Consider the following 22,156-nt stretch of genomic DNA (forward strand, 5'->3'; position numbering starts at 1 on the left):
TGGCCTAGAACTTTATAGTCCTGTACCCAAGAAAATCTTTGAAGCCCTGACTTTCCTACCTACATCTCCCAAGTACTGGGATTACAGGCCTACTGGGTTGGAACTTGAAAAGACGTTCTAGACTGATATCCTAATGTTGGGGTACAGTTTTCCGGAGACAGCAGCTATCGTTCGCAAAGACGTCAAAAGGTTTGGCTATTCCAGAGAAAGAACCTCGGCTTTCAAGCCAAGTTCTTCCGCAACTGTCTGCAGAGCTCTGCAGGCCTCCCACGGCGCCTCTCCTCCCCACCCCACATCCCCACACCCCAATCTCCAACAGCGCAGTCGTCCAAGGCGCCGAGTCCAGCAGGGGTCGCTGTCACGAGGCCACCGTGCTCGCTTACGCCTCGGGATTCACTCTTGCCACGTGGGTTTGGGCGGAAGGGGCGTGTCAGGGGCGGAGGAGGTTCCCCCGCCTGCGGTCCTCGGGGTCCGGGGAGGGACCGGCGGACTGCGCAGGTGAGTGCGCCCCTACTGGCCCGCCGGCCCAGCCCCTCGCCGGGCGCAGCGCCCCGGCCGAATCTGCTAGCGCGTCGTGCGGGTCCGTCGGGCCCGCCTCGGGACGCCTCGCGAACCCCGGGACCGTGGGAACCGAGCCAGCCCGGGCTGTGCGTCCCGGGGCTTGGCCGCAGACACACACACCCGAGGCCGGGCGGCGTGGGAGTGTCCAGTTTCCTTTAACCTTGGGGGACATGGGGAGTTCGGGGGGGGGGCTCCAGGGGAACTCGACCTTAGCCCACATGTCACACCGCCGAAGGGAAGGGTTTCGTAGCTGCAGTAGACCTCAGACACTGGAGGCCAGGCCCGGGTCTTCACCGAAGCCGTGACAAGCTGGGGGACGCGGATCCGCTCCTCCCAGCGTCGTGCGGTCAAGGGCAGCGTTGCCTTTGTACATCAAACGCTGCTCTCCCGGAAGTCTTGGCCTTCGTTAGCAGATTGTATGGCTTTCTAAAAAAAAAAAAAAAAAAAATCTCACCCGGAACGAGCCTTTAAGGGCTTTCTCTCCTAGTCCTCTCTAGCGCAAACTGCCGCCAAGGAGATCTTGCCGGGTCCCTTTCCCACTAAAGCTGTATCTCTCTTGCTGTCCAGGTCACGACCAAACTTGGGTATGTAAGACTTTGGGGGATGTAGTGTCAGTCCAGATACAGTGTGTGCTTTTCTGAGCTCATTCTCCCGCAGCAGTCCTCTGGTCCTCCAAGCTTGCCTCGTTTGTTTGTTTGTATGAGGACTATCCCGTGTACGATAGGCTGGTACCGTACTCATTTTGTAGTGGTTGTCCTTGAACTCCTGAGCTCCTGCCTCTTTCCCAGATGCTTAAATTACAGGCTTGCACCACTGTCCCCAGCTTCCACAAGTTTCTTAGTTAATTACCCGGCACTACGCCTTGTACTTGAGGTAAAGTGAAAGAAAATAAAATGGGGACGGAGAAGAATTCTGGTCTGGTCTTGAGCCGGCGTGTGCACATGCGGACAAGCAACGTCCAGGAAATGATGGGGCAGCCTGTGATAAGAGCTCTGCGAGCGGGGCGAGTATAGTAAGAGAGATTGGTTTGCAAAATGGCATGGAGCTGGAATCTCCCCACTGGGGAGATAGTTGAGTCTAGACTTGAAAGTGAGTTCCCCCGCAGATCCCGAGGTGAGAGAGTTGTAGGCCCAACTGGAACGAAGTCCCTGGTTGGACAGAATGTTTCACGTGTTGGGAATTTGGTGCAGTACCGTTAGAAGGAGCCGGGTCATGAAAGTCTTCCTGGTGGATGGACAGCCCTGTTCAGGGATTAGTGGTTATTAAGGGAGTATGTGGCTTTGTTGTGAAAACAAGCTCAACCTGGCATGCTTACCCTTTCTTCCCAGGATACCTTCCACCTTGTGATGTAATAAGGCCTTTCAGCAGATGTCTGCTTCTAAAGTGTGCCAAAGGGAAAGAAGGGTTGGGTTTTTTGTTGTTGTTTTATTTCATTTTGGTTTTTTTTTTTTTTTTTTTTTGAGTCGGGGGAATACTTGAGTTTCCCAGACTGTAGAGCCATGAGGTAAATAAAACGTCTATTCTTTATAAATTGCCTAGGCTCTGTAATTCAGTTGTAGCCATGGAAAGCATGCCGAAAATAGTCCCTAGTGTGTGAGGAGCATGAACACGGCAGTCGGTGTAGCAGGAGCTGAGGCTGAGGGAGTAAGACAGATGCTTATCCATGTTTAGGGTTGGTTTAGGGTTGGTTTGGTATGAGGGGGTATGGTGTAAATGTCTCATTCGGGGCTGAGCAGATAACAGGCACTTAATCTTACACGTTAACAGTTTCTACCTTAACTGATGCTCACTACAAAAAGAAAAAAAAAAAGCTTTTCCGAATAATTTCTGGGTATAAGTGATTTAGAAGACAGCTTGACACCTTACCCATGTAGCAAAACAACAAGACCATCCCAGCCATGGGCTTTTTGAGGAGATTTACAATAACACTTTCCTTACCTCTCTTAATTTGGAGACAGGCTCTCAATAGGTTACCCAGGCTGACCTTGAACACACTGTGGTCCAGGTAGGTGTCCAGGCCCAGAGAGGTCTTTTCTTTTGAGTGCTTTGGAGGGGTTGGTTTTATAGACAGTCTTGCCTTATAGTTCATGCTAGCCTCAACTTTCATTGTGCCGAGCCTTAAGACCTGTATTCATTCCCTGAAACCCTGCAGAAAGGCCAGATTTGTGGTGTGTATCTGTAATCCCAGTACTCTGTTGCCAAGATGAAAGACAGAGACAAGAAAATTAGCCTTGATATACAATGTAGCAGAAACTAGGAAGGGGAGACAGAGAGACTCAAAAGAAAGGTGGAAGGAGAGTCCTGACTCCTGAAGGCTGTCATCTGCCCTCCACATGCATGTTATGTCGTGCTCACCCTGACTTCTACAGGTTATGTGCACGCGTATACACGTATACAATAGTAATTGACACAAATAAACAAACTGTCCAGGAGTAGACACCTGCACTCCACAGTCAACAGCACTTGGGAGGTGGCAGCAGAAGAATCGGAGGCCAATCTAGAGAATTGGAGGCCAGTCTAGAGAGTCCAAGGCCAGTCTACCTGAGAGTGTATCAATGAGGGGCAAACTCATTAGAAGTTGGACGTGGGAGGACTTCTAATCCCAGTATGTGGGAGCCTCAGGCAAGAGGGTTGTAAATTAAGAAAGGGAGGGAGGGAAAGAAAGGAAGGAAGGAAAGAAAGAAGAAAAGAAAAGAAAGACCACTCCCTTCTGTTCTAAACCACAGATGCTGTTACAGTAACTAAGATAAAGGCTCCTGGTGGAGCAGGTTTGAGATCAGGGGTTTGTTCTGGGCTTCCTGTGAGGTGCCTTTTAGTCACTAGTGTGGTTGTGTGACATTTAGTTGGACATTGTGTCTGTTGATTTATAGAGATACCTAGACCTCGGCACACAGCCATACCTGTGGCTGTGGTTTATTATAGGCTGGGTTTGTGAAGCAAAGCAAGGAAAGGGGAGAGACCCCGGGAAAGTGAAGAAAGCCAGGCGAGGTGCTATCTACAAGTTTGAGTGGTGCCAACAACGAAGCATGTAATTCCCCCACAACCACTCAGGGCAGGCTTCTGAGAGAACGGTTAGGTGTTGGCATGAGAGTCAGATTACAGTTTTAATACAGCGAGTCACTCCTGCATCTGGGGAGGGGGGTGTGGGGAACTCAAGATTGCAGACACGGGTCAGCACACGCTTGGCAGCGGGCCGGGCCAGCAGTCCTCTGTGCTGAGTGCACAGGTGTGCACGTCTGGAATTTGGAAGGATCTAAAACCACAGAAGCCAAGTGTAGTAATCCATGCCTGTAATTCCAGTACTTTAGAGGCTGGTGCAGAAAGAAGTTCAAAGGGGCAAAAATAAGGTTCAAGGGAAGCCTTTACTACATGGTGAGTTTGAAGCAGTCTGGAGTACATGAAATCTTATCTCAAAAAGGGACCATAGGAGCTTGGCACAGTGGCACATGCCTGTGATCCCAGCACTCTGGGAGGCAGAGGCAGGTGGATCTCTGTGAGTTTGAGGCCAGCCTGGTCTACAAAGTGAGTCCAGGACAGCCACGGCTACACAGAGAAACCCTGTCTCAAAAAAGAAAAGGTGGGGGAGGGACCACAGGAATGGTAAAGGACATATTTGTGTTACCAGAATCTGGAAAGGGACAAATGGTAGGAGATGTCAGAGGAGTTGGGACAGGCAGGAGGCCATACCAAATGAAAGAAACGTTTTAGTCATAGAGTCTTCTCAGTTTTTGTGAGAGAGAGAAAGGAAAGAAGCTAAGTCAGGTCATCAGGTGTCTATCACTCTCTACCTTTTTTGAGTTTGGTCTTTCACTGAACTGGAAGTTCACCTTCATGACTAGACCGGCCAGCTGGCTAGTGACCTCTCCAAATGTTTTTTTTCCCCAAAGTTTGGATTGTAGGCATGCAGAGCGGCGCCCAGCCTTTGCCATGGTGGGGGTGTGGACTCAAAGCAAGCAGGGTTAGCCCTGCACCACCTCCCTAGCCCTAGTTTGTTTTGTTTACCTGTTGAGGTAGGCTTTCCTACCTGTATCTCCCTGGCTGACCTGCAGGCCAGCGAGGCCTGGACTCAGCAGTCCTTCTGTCCTTCTGTCTTTGTCTGCTAAGTGCCAAGATTGCTGGCGTGTGCCTTCTGCTCCAGCTTGTTTTTGTTTGGATCTTTGTTTTGGTTTGTTTGTTTTGTATCCTAGACTGACCTTGAACTCCTGATCCTCTGTTCGAAAAGTGTTGAATTACATACATGTTCCCAAGCAGTCTGGAGACAGAGGCAGGAGTTCTGTGAGTTCGAGGCCATTCTGATCTGCAAAGTTCTAGGACAGCTAGAGTGGTTATACAGAGAAACCTGTCTCAAAAGAAAAAAAAAGCTCAGAAACCTGCTCAGTCACCTTTTCAGATACCATGCACACTACTGAGAGCTTTGCTGACCAGGTCTGCACTCTCAGGTTCCTCCCTTGAGGCATGTTCACTGCTGACATCTATAAATGGTCACCGTTTCTAGCAAAAACTAGAATTGTATGGGTTTCTTGGGATGTTTGCCTGCTTCCGGGAGTTGAAAGATCTCAGAGAGGGAGTGAGTAGCTAATAAAGGTAACATTTGATACTTTGAAACATTTGTTGTACTTACACATGAACATGATTTAAGTTGGTATCTTCAGCTAGGGTAAATCTGCTGCCTGTGGGGCTGGAGAGATGGCTCAATGCATAAGAGCAGTGGCTGCTCTTTTAGAGACCCCGAGTTCAATTCCCAGCACCCACATGGTGGTTCACAATCATTTGTGATTCCAGCAGCAACCACTTGTGAGATCTGGGTGCTGAAGGTACACAGGGCACCAACACACATAATGGCATCACCCACACAAATAAAAGCAAAGTAAACTAATCTTTAAAAATGCTGTCAGTGAGCCAGCCTGCTTTACAAAGCCAGTCCAGGGCAGCCAAGGCTACACAGAGAAACCCTGTCTTAAAAAACAAACAAACAAACAAACAAACAAAAATGCTGCCAATGCCGGGCACAGAAAGAAACATATCCAGATATTCCTAGAAGGATACGGCAGCAGGCTTTTTAACGCACATAGTGTTTGTGCATAGACGTCTGTGGAGAGGACTAAGGACAGTTTGCAGGACTCACTTCTCTGCTTCCATTGTGTGTGTGGGTTCTGCTGATGGAACTCAGGCTGAGTTGGAGGTACCCTTAACTGCTGAGCCATCTCATCTGGGCCTAAGCTGGAACTTAGGATGAAGAATGTGGAGCCCCAGGGACTAACACCAAGACTCCTGCTCCCTCTCCCTGGCCCAGGCGCTGTTGGTATGTCTTCTAAGTTGAAGTGGCAGTTCATCCCACTCCCATGCCCTTTAAGCCTTCTGCTTAAAGACCGTGGATTACAGCATCTAGATCTAAAATACGCTGTTTTCTTTTCCATTATTCTGCAATGCTAGGGAAACAGTCTACACCTGGACCACATCCCCAGCACAGATATGCCCCATTTTCTTTCTTTTTCCTAATTCTATAAAATTAAAGTTATAAAGTTAGGTCTCTATTAAACTGGAATACACTGAAATATAGTTTCCTGCCCATCATGGTGGCATGCCTGTACTCTGAGCACTTTGCAGCTGAGGCGAGAGGATCACTCATCAGCTGGAGGCAAATCTGCCCTATGTAGTGAATTCCAGATGAGCCTGGGCTGCAGTGTGAGGCCCTGTTTCCAACACCAAAACAAGAGTCAGGTGTGGTGGCCATGCCTTTATCTCAGCACTTAAAAGACAGGAGGATCTCTGTGAGTTCAAAACCAAGACTGGTCTGTTACATAGAGAAACCCTGTCTGAAAAAAAAAAAAAAAAAAACCTGAAAAGAGTGAGAAAAGGAGCATTGTTGACCTTACAGAGTCAGGGTTCGATCCCCAGCACCCACACACTGGCTTACAGTCTGTCAGTTCCAGGTCCGGGGATGTAACAGTGACCTGACTGCCACAGGAGCCAGGCATGCCCTTGGTACAGACATGCATGCAAGCAAAACAGACGTATACATAACATAATACCTTTTTTCTTTTTTAATCTTTTTCTCTTTTTTTCTTGTATTAATGGGGCCAAAGTGTTGGCTCGGCTTTAAAGAATACTTTTTGATCCTGCAGAGGACCAGGGTTGGGGTCCCAGCATGTACATGGTAGTTAACAGCCTCTACTGACTCCTGAGGGATCGGGCGCACACACAGACACACAGACAACACACTTATACTCGTAAATAGAGCTAGGAAAAGAAATTTTCAAAAAACGAAACCCGACTGGTTCCGCTTCCTTGTTTCTTCGGCAGTACATAAAAAGACAAGAGCCCCATGAGCTCTGAAATGTCCCCTGCTTCTTGTCATTTAGGATTTAAGGTGGGATTCCAAGAATGGCAGAATTAGAGTTGAGCCTGTCCTGGTTGCTTATTCTTCCAAATCTTAACCGCAGATTGGAAATAGTGGCTTCTGTGAGTTTTCTGTGAGCTGCAGAGACAGTTGCTGTCAGCTTTGGAAATGTTAATTAGGAAGGAAAATCATGATGTTGATTATCAAAGAAATCAGTCCTAAAGTGTAACCTTGAAATAAAAGAAATGAGCCGGTTGTGGTGGTGCTCTCCTGTGATCCCAGCACTCAGGGAGGCAGAGGCAGGTAGATCTCTGTGAGTTCAAGGCCAGCCTGGTCTACAACGTGAGTCTAGGACAGCCAAGCCACACAGAGAAACAAAACAAAAGATCAACGAAGGCGGCGGGGCCCCTGAGCCTGGCGCCAGGCAGTGGGAACACAGTGCTGATGCCCCTCTGCCAAGCACCGTGTGCAGCGCTTGCCCCGTGACGTAACACTCCGCCGCTTCCCGTTGCAGGTCGTGAGGTCGTGGGCAGCATGGCTGCGTCTGCGGTCAGAGCGCTCACGGGTGCTCTCAGAAAGCCAGATGCCTGGATCGGACTATGGGGCGTGCTTCACGGGACGTCCTCACACAAGCCCTGTGCTTCCTGGAATCGATACTTGTATTTCTCTAGTACCAAGCTAAGCCCATCAAATTATAAAACACTTTTCCGTAACATTTTCTCTCTGCGACTCCCAGGGCTGTTAGTATCTCCAGAGTATATTTTTCCATTTTCCATACGATTCAAAAGCAATATAAGCTCCAAGAAATCCACTAAAAAGACTCTGCAAAAAGCTGCCGATGACGAGGACTCCGATGAGGACCCCGAGAGGAGCGAGCAGGAAGAGGAACTCGAGGAGGAGCCCGGGGTGGTCAAGGACTACAAAGACCTGGAGAAAGTCGTACAGTCTTTCCGTTACGATGTCATCCTGAAGTCGGGCCTGGATGTCGGGAGAAAGTGAGTATGGGGCGTGCCTCCCTGAGAGTCTGCTTAGTGTAATGGTGCATTACGAGCCGCGCAGCCTCTGGTGCGGGGACAGCTAACCTATCCCAGGAACGTCACTTTACAGACAAGAAAGCTGGGAGACTGCCCTTAAGTCCTATCCTTGGTCCCGTCACACGGTTGGTGTGCTGTGAGTCATTGACTTTAATGACTCATTTCTGCTTTTTCTCCACAGTGTTGGGCACCAAACCCAGAGCTTTGTACATGGCAGGCGAGTGTTCTACCACCGAGCCATGCCTCTATCTCTAAGAACAACCTCTTAAAGAGAAAGAAGTTGTAGTAGAGAAAAAAAGTAACTACCAAAAAAAAAAAAAAAAAAAAAAAAAAAAAAACCTGGAATATTCTGTATACTGTGATATGAGAAAGTACATGCCAGAATCAATAAGAGAAATAGGTGAATGCAGGCCCCAGTCTAGCAATGGTGGCACACGCCTTTAATCCCAGCACTTTTAAGGCAGAGGCAGGTGGATCTCTGAGGTCAAGGCCAGCCTGGTCTCCAGAACTTGTTCCAGGATAGGCTACACAAAGAAACCCTGTCTCAGGAGGAAAAAACCAAACCAAACCACAGGTTCTGGGACTAGAATGTTAGCTCAGGAGGTAGGAGCACTTGTCATCAAGCCTGACGACCTGAGTTCAGTTCCCGGAGACCCACAGAGTGTAAGTTAAGAACTGACCCCCATAAATTGTCCACAGACACACGTGCTGTGGTTCGCATGTACCACGGCCATTCACTCATACACATATACACACACAACAATTAAAAAAAAAAATGCAGGTTCTGGGTGGCTCAGTGGGGAAAGGTGCTGGCATGTAGCCATGCCAACCTGAGTGCTAGCCTCTGATCTCAGAAGGGAGCAGGAGAGAAGTGGTTCCTGAGATTGCTCTTTGCCCTCCACAAACTCGCTGTGGGATGCATTCCCTCGCGTTCTTGAGCTAAGGTGCTGTGCATGTCTGCAGTCCAAGCACCCGAGAGGCTGAGCCAGGAGACTGAGTTAGAAGCAACCTAAGTTTCATTTTGAGGGGTTGTCTCAAGAAACAAAATGGGAGTTCTCAGGCCAAACCAGTAGCATTTCAGACTCCTAGTAAGTGACCTTATGCACGTCACCAAAATGCTGTCTCCCCCGCTGTAAAATAGGACTGCGAAGCTACTGTAGAAGGTAATGGCTAGTTCTTGTTTTGAGTTTTGTTTTCTTTTGTTTTTTTGGTTCCTTTTTTAAAATGTACTAAGTGTCTGTGCATGACAAGCAGAGACTCAGAAGACGGCTTTGTGGAGTTGGTTCTGTCCTGGCAGCTTTGTGTGTTTCATCTCAGAGCCCCCCTGTTTTACCTTTTATGGCCACATTATCACTCTATAGCCCATGCTGGCCTCAAGCTCACTGAAATCCTCCTGCATCAGCCTCCCAAGTGCTGGGATTGCAGGTGTGAGCACGTGGTTGGTATCGAGGCCGGCGCAGAGCAGTGTAACTGGCTTGGTGGAGCAGGCCCTGTGCTTAAGCGGTTACGAGCTGTCACATGCAGGGCACAGAGGTCCGAGAGCAAGTTTTGAGACGTTTTTAGTGCATGTGTTCTCTCTGCTAGCTGTTGTGTTCTGGCAGTGGCCTAATGCCTGCTCGCTCTTCTAGCAGTCATTGATGGTATGTGTACAGAGAAGAACGGGACAGAGGCAGTGGGCCTCATACAGAGAAACCCTGTCTGGAACGCCGAAAAAATAAGACCATTGAGCTGTGTTAGAAAAATTCAGTGAGGTTTTCTTACATGATTTTTATCTTTATGACATAGTTAATTGCGTATTTTAATTTGTTTACATCCATGGAACATAAAAGACTGTAGGCCCTCCTTCTGGCATCCTGCTCAAGATTGCTGGTTGTTGCCTCATCTGGCCAACTCCTCTAGGGCCTCCTGTCTGTCCCCGAGTCAAGGCTGCTGCCTTTATTAAACCGAGCCCAACGTCAGTCATCTGCAGTCAGGTCACCGGAAGGAAAGGTGGCATCTGTGTGGAGCTCTGGTCTGGTCCCAAGGGGTTTAAAGTCAGAGATGAACGCTGTCAGAGCGGAATTACCCTCAGTGCACACAGGCCATTCCTTAACGGCCGCTCCACGTGTGCTGAGCCTGCTTTTTCTCAGTGCAGAGCAGGTAGCTGAGGGGCAGGAAGCTCCCACTCATTCTCACCGTTGTAGCTGCCTGAGCTACAGCCATGCAGGTGTTTCTAAACCCCATCCTGAGCAGCTGCCAGCCTTTCGGACTCTGAAACGCCCTTTGGTCTCCCTGGTTGAGACACTGTAGGCGACAGCCACTTTCACTCTGTGTCTCAAAACTTTCCCTCAAAGTGCAGGGTTGTCTGGTTGTTTTGTTTTTGTTTTTGTTTTTGTTTTGGGTACTCACTGAATGAGTAGATTCTATCAGCCACTCTTGCTCAAAGCTATATAATTGTTTAGTGCATTTACATTTCAAGTCTTTTTTTTTTTCTTTTTTAATAGCAAAATAGAAGACGCATTCTACAAAGGTGAACTCAGACTGAATGGGGAGAAATTATGGAAGAAAAGCAGAACGGTGAGCCCTTCAGCCTGTAATGACAGCCACATGTCTGTTGCTCTGCTAGTCAGCACTGCTCCAGCTCCCCCGTGGGCCTTCGCGCCTTCTCTAAGGTCCTCCTCAGTCCTGCTCATGCCGGTGGGACTCATTTATGGGCCACTGTCTCTTCTCAGCCTCCCTGACCTTATGAGTAAGGAAACTTTGGAACCAGCTGCCCTCAGGAGTGGCGGCCACCCTTACTCAGACTTCTAGTGGATCAACATTAGCTCCAACGGAGTCATGGCAGGTAGATGGCAAAGAAAGGCTTGACTGAGCAGGTGTTTAATTCTGTTCACCTCAGCACAAGTTCTTGCTGGGACTCTGCTTCGTGATGGGCAAAAAGATGTTCTGTATTTTCTTTTTTTTTTTTTTTTTCTTGAGACAGGGTTTCTCTGTGTAGCTTTGGCAGTCCTGGCATCACTTTGTAGAGCAGGCCGGCCTCAAACTCACAAAGCTCTGCCTGCCTCTGCCTCTTGAGTGCTGGGATCACAGCAGGGTCTCACCACATCTGGCATCTTGTTCCGTATTTTCGACAACTCCCTATCAGCACCACTAAACTAAAAAGTCAGGAGCGATGTTGAGTTCTTGTCATCACAGAGCTGGTAAGGCTGGGGCCAGAACATCATGAGGTTAGCCGGGGCCACACAGTGAGACCTTATCTCAAAAAAACCAAGCCAACTAAACAAAAGCCCCGATTCATAAGAGAATGTACTTCCAATATCTGCTTTGCAACAAGTCTGTCTCTCTGTCTTTCTCACACTCATATGTTGAAAAGTATTCTTTGTGCACATATGTAAACCAGCACAAGGGAAATGAAGAAAGGGGACTCAGGAGTGCTGGGCCAGACTGGGCTACATGAGACCCTGTCTCCAAAATAACATATTCATATATGTATGCAGAGGCACACACATACCATGGAAGCAGAGTCAGGAAGACTGGCACAGACTCAGCCAGCCTTGTCTAGTTGTCTAGTTGTCTGCTTGTCTAGTTCCAGGCTAGCCAAGACCACCTGTCAACAAACTAACAATATATGCACATGCTTGCGTCTGCTACATATATTCTGAATTAAATATTATTTGTATTTATTTCTTAGATTATCATGGGATATATTAAGTTTTGAATCTATTTTAGTATTACAACAAATATTAATAATATGAGTATGAGTATTTTGCTGCGTGCACCATATGCATACAGTTCTATGGAGGTTAGAAGATCCCTGGTACTAGAGTTGCAAGTGGTTGTGAGCCAGTGCCTGCTGGAAACAAGCCCGGTCCCTCAGCCTCCAGCCCCTGTATTAATTTTCCTCATGCCTTTTTGTTTGGTTGTTTTTTTGTTTGTTTGTTTGTTTGGTATTTTTCTTTTTTTTGTTTTGGGTTTTTGTTTTGTTTCTTTGAGACAGGGTTTCTCTGTATAGCCTTGGTTGTCCTGGACTTTATAGACCAGGCCGGCCTTGAACTCACAGAGATCTGCCTGCCTCTGTCTCCTGAGTGCTGGGATTACAGGCGTGCACCACCGCCCCGCTGCTCTTCATGCCTTTTATATTTTGATTTTTTTTAAATTTATGTATATGAGTTTTTGCCTGCATACAGGTATGTGCATGATGTGTGTTATATCGGGTCTCCCAGAACTGGAATTCCAGGTGGCTGGGAGCCACTGTGCGAGTACTAGGAAGCAAACCCAAGCCTCTGCAAGCGCAACACGTGCTGCTAGCTGCTGACCAGCTCTCCAGCTCTCCTGTTCTTGTCATTGTTGTTTTGGTTTCCACACCCACCCACCCCACACACAAGGTTTCTCTGTGTGTAGCCCTGGCTGTCCTAGAACTCGCTCTGTAGAGCAGGCTGGCCCCAAACTTACAGATCTGCCTGCCTCTGCCTCCAGTGTGCTGGGAATAAAGGTGTGAGCCACCGCCAACCAGCGCCAGTTCTCTGTTAATTCTCTTCATGCCTTTTACTTTCTGGCTTTAAAAAAATGCATTTAGTTGGGGGTGGGGAATGTGGGGCATTATGTCATGGCGTGGGTGTGGAGGTTAAAGGACAATTTGAAGGAATGGATTCTTTCCTCCCTCCATATTGATTTCAGGCATCCAGGTCATCAGGCGTTGCTACAAGTGCTGAGTCATCTCACCCTCCCTCTGAGATATAGATAATGAGTTTTGGTTTGTTTGAGACAGGGTCTCACTATGTAGCCCTGGCTGGCCAGGGATACCTTCTGTAGACCAAGCTGGCCTAAACTCAGATCTACCTGCCTCTGCCTCCTGAATGATGGGATTAAAGGATGGTCTACCATGTTTTTTAACCATGAGATGATCACTTAACAAAACTCAATAAAGAAGAAATAGGAAATCTTTAATTAAAAGTATGAAAGCAGGACTAGGGACATTGCTCAGGTGCTAGAGTACTTGCCTGCTATGTGAAAGAAGCCGTGGCCTCGGCCCCTCGTCATCACAGAAACTTTAACCCCAAGCAGGCAGGAGGGTCAGAAGTTCAAGGTCACTCCCCTGTACAGAAGGAGTTTGAGGCCATCGTAGGACACATGATACCTTTTTTTTTTTTTTTTTTTTTTTTTTTTTTTTTTTTTTTTTTTTTTTTGGTGGGGGGTGGTCAGTGCTTAAAACCTAAGGCTGGTGCTTAGAAACATAACCCATTAGCACTGAGGAGTTAATGAAGAGGCAGAGTTGTTTTTTTTTTTAATTTTTTATTAATTACACTTTATTCATTTTGTATCCCCCCATAAGCCCCTCCCTCCTCCCCTGCCGATCCCACCCTCCCTCCCCTTTCTGCATGCATGCCACTCCCCAAGTCCACTGATAGGGGAGGTTCTCCTCTTCTTTCTGATCTTAGTCTATCAGTTCTCATCAAAAGTGGCTGCATTGTCCTCTACTGTGGCCTGGTAAGGCTGCTCCCCCCTCAAGGGGAAGTGATCAACGAGCAGGCCAATCAGATTATGTCAGAGGCAGTCCCTCTTCCCATTACTATGTAACCCACTTGGACACTGAACTGCCATGGGCTACACCTGTGCAGGGGTTCCAGGTCATCTCCACGAATAGTCCTTGGTTGGAGTATGATTTTCTGGGAAGTTCCCTGTGTTCAAATTATCTTGTTCTGTTGCTCTCCTTGTGGAGTTCCCGTTCCCTCCAGCTCTTACTATTTCCCACTTCTTACATAAAATTCCATTCACTCTGCCCATCGGTTGGCCATCAGGCTCAGCATCTGCTTTGACAGTCTATACTGCAGAAGCTTTCAGAGGCCCTCTGTGGCAGGTTTCAAGGTTGTTTCCTGTTTTCTTTTGGCTTTCAGAGGCCGAAGAGGCAGAGTTTTAAGGGTGGTTTTCTTGTCCTTTCATGTTGGAGAAGCCTGCGAGGGCGGGGTCTCTGTGAGGACGGGGTCTGAGCTGCCTCATTGCTGCCTTGGGATGTGGAGCATCAATCTGTGCCCTGGTGAACACTGAGACTCTTTCAGTCCTTTCCTCTGGGCATCAGGCAGCCCATTGCTGCTGCCTGCATGGACAGCAAGAAGGGAAGGGGCCTCCATTCTTGTCTCAGTTGTTGCTCAAGGCCAGGGAGCTCTGCACTTGCTCTGGCAGGTGCAGAAGGACCTGTCAGCCATCATTCAGGGAACTGCACGGAAGCCTGTGCTGCAGATGTGCCGTCTCCACCCTCTGCTGCCTTGACTAAAGATGGGCTGCCTTCCCTGCTGCATTACCTCTGGAACACCCCTGTACCGGGGCCTCACTGCAAACTCCAGAAGCCTGTTTTTCTTCCCCTAATTGCTGAGCTTCATTCTGCCTTGGGTGTTCTGTTGTCGGCTGCTTTCCAGATTTCTCCTGAGGGTCAGCAAAGGCAGAGGCCAGTATTAACACTCGGCTGCCTGGTTACTAGGAGGCCTGGTAGCCATAGAAACTGCAGCTAAGGGGAGATTTGAAATGTAGATATTTGAAACAGCCACTAATCCCAGGCAGTTTTGCTTTGTGTCTGAGAGGGCCAGGCCTTGGACGAGACTAAATCATGCCTGCTTCCCCAGCCTGCTCCGTGGAGCTGGTGCCCAGCTAGAGGCCCTGGGGGTCTGGCTTGTCTGGTGCCGCTGCTCAGTCCCCAGCTCCCCACCTGCCGCTGAGCAAAGCTTTTCTGTGTTCTGCAAACTAGGCAGGGCCCAGAGTCCATAGTGCTGTGTAGCCCTGCTCTAGTGCAGTGGCCTGAGAAGCTGGAGTGTGGGGATTGACGCTGTCCTAAACTCACTTCCCGGCGTCAGCTGAGCCACAAGGAAACATTCGAGCCCTGGAGGGAAGAAATGTTGTGACTTTCTTCCTTTGAAAACACATTTCTATTGGCACATGTTAATTATTCATAGTAATATTTCATTATGGCATTTTCACATGTGCATATGGTGTTTTGATTATATTCACCTCTCATTATCCTCTCTCCTGATTCCCCACCCCACCCTGATTCCCAACTAGTCACCCATGTACTTTCTTGGAGTTCATCTTTTTCCTCCTTCTTTTTGTGTAATATGATCTCACTAAAAATTTGCAGCAATCCTGCCTCAGCTGGGGTTACGAGCATGAGCAGTCACATCCAGCTTCAGTACATTTGGGGGCTGGGAAGATGGCGCAGGAGGCAGCAGTGCTTGCTGCCACCCCTGATAACCTGAGCTGTATCCTGGAACCTGCATGTGAGGGAGAGAACCATTTCCACAGAGTTATCCTCCACACAGGCCTTGGCACACACCTGTGCCCCACACCCCAAAATTAATAACTGCCAGTAACTCCAGTTCCAAGGGGTCCATTCTGTCTGACTTCCAAGGGCACAAGGCATTCATACGGCACAGACATACGTGTAGGCAAAATTCTTGGCTAGATTCTCTAACATCCTGAGCTTCTTGGACCAGGTATCAGCCAGGTGGTCCCCAAGCACCCCACACAGACAGCCCTTGCCGCTGAGCCCTGGCCGAAGCAGAGCTGCTCCAGGGTGTGGGTTAGCAAGCTCTAGCCACAAGTCCTCTATAAGACTGGTTTGGCCTCAGCCCCTCTAGCTGACACTTCCTCTTCGTGCTGTCCATCCTTGTGGGCTGAGGTCTCTCTCACGGGTAGCCAACCATTGCTCCGTGGTGACTGATGTCTAACCAACTGTCCCATCCCCTTTTAGATGGGTCATCTGGGTTAAATATCAGGGCCAATTTTCTTCCTGGTGCACCTAGTACTTCCTTTTGCACATCCTTGCTAAGGCTGTGCCCCACTGTTCTGCGTTTTACCAATGTTTCCCAGGCAGACAGGTTCGTTCTGATACTCCTTCAGTTCCCTGACTGATGACCTTCCCAACCTAGGTCATCCATAGGCAGGCCAGTAATCTCTGTCAGAAGGAAGCTACCGGCTGCCATCAAGCCCCTGTGCTTGTGGCTGCCTCCTATGTGCCCACGCTGCAGTGTGACTCGGAACTAGTGCCAGTTTCAAAGGAGTCGGGGCTCTTCTCTCTTGCTCTTCCTGTGTGGCAGCTACCACATTAAAACAAAGCAGGGCTGTATGAATTGGCCGAGGCTTCCCAGACGGAGTAAAGGTTGTTTTCCTTCGTTCCCAGGTGAAGGTGGGAGATACACTGGATCTCATCGTAGGAGAGAGCAAAGAGACAGGGACAGAGGTGGCAATGCGCATCCTCCTAAAAGCCGTCTACGAAGAGAAGACGGAAAGCAACAAGTACCGAGTGCTGTTGCGACGGTGGAAGAGCTTGAAGCTGCCGAAGAAGACTAAATAAACTCGCTTCTACCCACAGGCTGCCTCCTGGTTGTCAAGGGGCAGCATAAAAAGACATTCTTACTGAAATAAAGTTCTCGTGTCATTTGTGGAATCACTGGAGCGTTTTGTGGCTGCCGGGATCTGTGGGTTTTCCTCCTCGGCTGGGCTGGGCTGGGCTCCCTCAGGCCTGGCTTCCTGAGAGCCCCCTTGTCCTGTGCAGACCACTGCTGGAGGAGCCCAGGCCAGAGGACGGTACTGCATTTCCCACGGTAACTGCCTCAGGAGTCACTGTAAAATAAACTGGCCTTGGGTTTGTTTTGTTTTGTTTTACTGTTGGTATTTATCTTGTTAGACACTGTGTTTTAGTTAGGGTTCTGTTGCTGTGAAGAAACACCACGACCATGGAAACGCTTATAAAGGAAAACACGTAATTGTGGCTGGCTTACAGTTTCCGAGGTTTAGTCCGTTATGATGGAAGCATGGCAGCGTGCAAGCAGACGGGCTGAGGGAGAAGACGCTGAGAGTTCTACATCTTGACAGCAGAAGACTGTCAGCCACACTGGGCAGAGCTTGAGCATAGGAAATCTCACCCCACACACACACACACTTACATGCAGTGACACACTTCCTCCAGCGAGGCTACGCCTTCTAATAGTGACACGCCCTATAACCAAGTACTCAGTCACAGGAGGCTATGGGGGTTAAACCTATTCAGGCACCACACAGGGTCTTTATGTGAAACCCTCAATAGCCTTAAAATTGCCAAGACCCACCTGTCCCTGCCTTCTGACCTCTAGGATTAAAGACAAGTGCCACCTCACACCTGGCTGGCTTGCTTTCTTGAGTCCCCAGATAGCCCAGGCTGGCCTCAAATTGCTGATCCTCCTACTTCTCTCAAGAGTGACAATTATAAAGCAGACATTTAACACCATGCCTGGCTGCTTAGTGTACATTAAAATATTTTCCCCAGTTTAGGGACTTGAGTTTCTCACATTCAGGCTTCTGGCCAAAGCCAGCAGAGTTAAAAATTGCCTTTCAGATAATGACAAGATAATCTTTGGGAGAACCTTCTAGCATTTGTCTTGTTAAACCCTAGTCTTGATTCTTTTTGGTTTGCCTTCAGCAGTCCAGAAAGTGAAGTTGGTCCCCTAATCCCAAGTGGGCTACTTAGAATCCATTTGGAATGATTTCTTAGGGCCGCTAGATAAACCAAGGTAGCCAGAGGTTGACTTCTTAATAGCCCTCAAGCTAACAACGGTTTTAACACTTTAATGTTCGGAACTCTGGCTGCTCTTGCAAAGGACTCAGGGAATTCCCAGCACCCACATGGGGCTGGGAACTGCAGTCCTAGGGGACTTAACGCTAGGACTGTGGGTACCAGACATGTATGTGGCTCACAGACATGCAGATAAAAATGTGTAAAATACAATTTTTAGCTTAAAATTTTTCTCAATGTTCTTTCATATGTCTATGTATGTACACACTTGTATATCTTCATACACACATGTAAGACAGTTTCTATGACCTAGGAAGTCTAAAGTGTTTACTGTCTGACCCCTTACAGAAAACATTTTAACCCCTTGCTCAAAAAAAATAAAATGGTTTAGTTTCAGGCAGAAATAGGAACTAACACGGGTTTTATCAAAGAACAGCTGTTCTGTCTCTCATGAAAGTGTTACACAAAGGACTAACCCTACATAAAGAACTGAGCGCACATGTACAGTACATGTATGGGAATGCACACTTGGGCCGGTGCATGCTGGGTGGGCCCTTGTTTGCCCTCCACAACTTCCTGAGACGTGGGTAGTCTGGGCGTGAAGAGAGCTAGAACCCAAAGCGGTTAAATTGGGGTCCAGGAGTCTAAACTTTTTCACCACCCTGTTTTGGAGAATCCAGGAATATTGAGCTTAATTTGAAAATTTAAGCTCTCAAGGGCCAGAGAGATGCCTAGGTGGTTTTTGCATAAATATAATTCCAATCTTGGGAGGCAAAGGAAGCTGGATTTGTGTGAGTTCAAGGCAAGCCAGGGCTACCCAAAAAAAGACCTTGTCTCAAAAAATATTTTGGGTTTTGTTTTAAATTAACATGTTTGAAAAACTTAAACTCTAAAAGAAATAATAAACACTGTGTAAAAATACAACATAGAATTTCTGTTTTCATCACTTGTTATTTTGGCTCTTCTGAGTCATCAGTGAAAACACAGTATGTTTAATTCCCATGTGAGGTAGCAACAAGTTCTAATTTAGTTATATGTCCATACTTCGGCTCCTCCCATCCATCTCCTCCCTCTTCCTCAGCTTCTCTTTGTACTTGAGAAGCCTTGGGTAGTGAAGTCACATAATCCAGGTGAGCTGTGACCATAGCTTTACCTCTGCATCACAGGACAAAGTCAGAACAGGAAAAGCCTTCAGCTTGTTTTTTTTTTGTTTGTTTGTTTTTAAGGCCCCAGTATGTAACATACTACAGGTGTGTGCCACCATAGCTGGCACGGAGAAGACAATGTGAAAGGTCATTAGTAATTCACACCTCACTTAACTGCTTAGCGGGTCAAATCCATCCCCACCTATTTTAAAAAGAAAACTGAGGGCTGGGCCTAGTGGCTTATGCTTATAATCCCAGCACTCAGGAGGCGGAGGTAGGTGGATCAAGCCCAGCCTGGTCTACATAGTGAGTTCCAGAACAGCCAAAGCTACATAGTGAGACCCTATCTCGAAACAAAACAACAAAAATCAAACTCAGGGCCAGAGAGACAACTCAGTGGTTAAAACCCTGAAGTACTCTCAAGGAGGACCTAAATTCAGTTCCCAGCATCCTTATTAGATGGCTCAAAACTGCCTGTAACTCCAGCTTCGGTGGAATCTAATGTCACTGTGGGCACTAGATTCCCTGTAAAAAGACACATAGTTAAAATAACTTAAAAAAAATAAGACATCCGATCACCGAGAATGTTAGTTTGTTCATAGCATGTGGCAAAAGACTGATCTCCCAAGAGTTACCTGCGGTGCTAGGGATTGGAACATAGTCATGAAGACTAGCAGAGACTTAAGAGCAACCCACTCATTACTGAAGCTGAATGACATCAGCACCTGCCTTTTAATGTGGTCCTGCCAAGGCACCCCCATGTACCAACATCATGACTTGATCAAAAACAACCTCTGGACATATGCAGTGGTTCTCAGCTGGAGGAGACTTGCCCACTCCCCCCGGGGGGCACTTTGCAATAACTGGTATTTTAAGTTGTCATGATGGACAGGCTGCTGGGAACACGAAGAAAGGAGACATCCCATAATGTCCAAGCAAGCCCAACAGCAAAAGATGGTCCAAGAGCAGTGCTGAGGTAGGAAACCCCTGTTCTATATTTCTTTTCTTTTTTCTTTTTCTTTCTTTCTTTCTTTCTTTCTTTCTTTTTTCTTTTTCTTTTTCTTTTTTTTATTTTTTTGAGACAGGGTTTCTCCATGTAGACTTGGCTGTCCTGGACTCACTTTGTAGAGCTGGGAATCGAAACTGGGTACTATGAAAGAGCAGCCAGCGCTCTAAACCACTGAGTCATCTCTCCAGCCTCTACTATTGTTTGTTCTTGTGAGACAGGATTTCATTATAAAGTCCTGAGCTGTAAATGGACTGGAGCTTGCTATGTGGACAAAGCCAGCCTTGAACTCACAAAGATCTATCTGCCTCTGCCTTCCAACTGGGAGGATTAGAATCTCTGCTGGGATTAAAAACATGCATCACCATGCTGGAAAACCTATTTTTCAAGAAATGAAAAGAAATTTCAGTTGAACCGGTGTTCATGAACTTACCTAAAGGGCACATAATGTGTACTGAGCAAGGGGCAGGAAGTCTGCCTTACCTTGGCTCTTTGGCGGTTGGTTGGCTCAGAGAATTCCCAGCTGCATGGTGGTCTCCAGGAAGCAGCAATAGAACATCACACCCCCAGAAAAGCGGACTCCAAACTGCTTCTGAGTCACATAGCTAGCTCTCTAGCTCCAACCAGCCCCGGCGTAGCTTTTGGATCCCAGCAAACACTGCAGATCAGGGTTTGTTATTCCCCTCAGAGTGGCGGCTGTTCAGCACTTACCAACGCCCATGAGAAGTTTTCGTTAGGAAGCACTGTTTCCTCCCCCAGCTCTTCTGAGGACCCCTCACCCCTTCCGAGTGCTCTGATCCTCATTTCCACGTCTTCCTCTCCAACTTGGGCAATCATTTTGCTTGTGTTTAATGGTACCATTTTACCTGTATGCATTTTCTTTTTTTGTGAAATGTATTTCTCTGTTTTGCTTAAAGGAGTCTCATAAAAGCTTTAGTATATATCTCATTACTGTTTTCTTTCCCTTGGTGTGTCTTAAGCTCCGTTCACAGCACAGTCCATCTAACCCATCACTTTGTCCCGCCGCCCCCAATGCGGTGAAATCTACCGCATTTCACCAGCTCACTCTCAGAGGCACGTGGTTCCTTTTGTACCCTCTTTCACTCAGTAAGAAGGAGGAGCTGCGGAAACAACTGGACGATCTGTCCCGGCTTTGAGTCGCCAAGGTCACAGCCTCACCTCGACCAAGCTCTCCAAGATACAAGTCTTCCGCAAATCCATCGCCAGAGTCCTCACTGCTATTAACCAGACTCAAAGAGAAAACCTCAGGAAATTCTCCAAGGGCAAGAAGTACAAGCCTCTGGACCTGTGACCCAAGAAGCCTGGAGCCATGTGCTGCTGGCTCAGCAAACACGAAGAGAAGCTGTGGAAGGAGAGGCTGAACCCGCAAGTATGAAGCCAAGGCCTGAGGTGGCAAGACTCGTTGGCACAAAAAAAAAAAAAAAAAAAAAGGAAAAGAGGAAGGAAGGAAGGAAGGAAGGAAGGAAGGAAGGAAGGAAGGAAAGAAGAAAGGACAAAACAAATGCTTTGGGATCACAGGGAAAATCCCTTGGTTCTTGATTCTGAAGTGGAGCAATCAAAGGCTGAAATGTAGCAGCCAACTTTGAGCAACGCCATCAGTATTAACCAGTGGCCACAGGCCTTATGCATACTGAAGTGTGTATCTCTTCAGATGCTTAACAGCACCAGAGCTAAGATTTCAGCTTGTCAAAACCAGAGATGGGAACCCCTTACGCCTCGCAGCAGAAAGAGGACAAGCAGAACCCCTGTCGGTTCTCACAGCATGCTCACCGACATCATTTCAGCCTGGGAGAACCAGGAGGGTCCTGCAGTTGTGCCTCAGGCCAGGGCCCACCTTCTTTACCTGCACTGGCTTGGCTGTCTTCTCCAGTCGCCCAGTCTGGTCATACCAAAGCACATCTTGCGCTTCAGCTTCAGGCAAGACCTGTCAGGCTCTGGGTCGGTAACTACCAGGGTCTTTCCACCAGGCCGAAATGGGCTGGCTGCTTAACTAGTAACCTTTGGGGGCAGAGCTAGTCAGTTAGGGGACAGGCCCAGTAGCTCTGGCTCTCCCAAGACATCTGCCGAATGGATGAACTTCCTCTAGCAACAAAAACCCCAAAGCTCCCAAAGCCATCATGATTCTCAAGTATATGAACACCTGCCTCTAACCACCTGTCAAGATAACCTTTCTGAACTGAGGCTGTTTCCCCAACCCCCCGGCATGACAGAGCACATGCCTCATTATTTTTAGTGTGCGTATCTTGATTACACCTAAGTCTGTGCACCTCCCATGTTCCCAGTAGCCAAGGTCAGAAGAGGATCCTGGATCCCCAGGAACTGGAATTACAGATGGCTTGAGTAGCCATGTGGGTGTTGGGGCTTGAACCTGGGTCCTCTGGATGAGCAGCAAGTGCTCCTAAGCTCTGAGCCATCTCTCTAGCTCCTTGAGAACAGTTTGCAGCTTCAACAATAAAGACCCCTCTTCCAACCTGATACATGTGAATTTCTCTTTAAATTTATTTTTTGTATGAGTGCTGTCTGCATGTACAC

General features: G+C 47.9%; 1 protein-coding gene across 2 annotated transcripts; it reads left to right on the top strand.

The window, feature by feature from the left end:
- The first annotated feature begins 435 nt into the window (after positions 1-435).
- On the top strand, positions 436-16,339 carry Mtres1 (mitochondrial transcription rescue factor 1). 2 transcript variants are annotated; one of them, XM_055616080.1, is made up of 4 exons: positions 436-498; positions 7,416-7,896; positions 10,419-10,491; positions 16,082-16,339. In XM_055616080.1, exons 2-4 carry the CDS (start codon positions 7,436-7,438, stop codon positions 16,253-16,255), a joined length of 708 nt encoding a protein of 235 aa, XP_055472055.1. In that variant the 5' UTR covers positions 436-498; positions 7,416-7,435; the 3' UTR covers positions 16,256-16,339. The 2 variants fall into 2 exon arrangements, with proteins under 2 accessions (XP_055472055.1, XP_055472056.1); XM_055616081.1 differs by lacking the exon at positions 436-498 and adding an exon at positions 1,012-1,145.
- The last annotated feature ends 5,817 nt before the right edge of the window (positions 16,340-22,156 follow it).

Source organism: Psammomys obesus, unplaced genomic scaffold, assembly GCF_907164565.1.
Source record: "Psammomys obesus unplaced genomic scaffold, mPsaObe1.curated_primary_1811, whole genome shotgun sequence".
Classification (NCBI taxonomy): domain Eukaryota; kingdom Metazoa; phylum Chordata; class Mammalia; order Rodentia; family Muridae; genus Psammomys; species Psammomys obesus.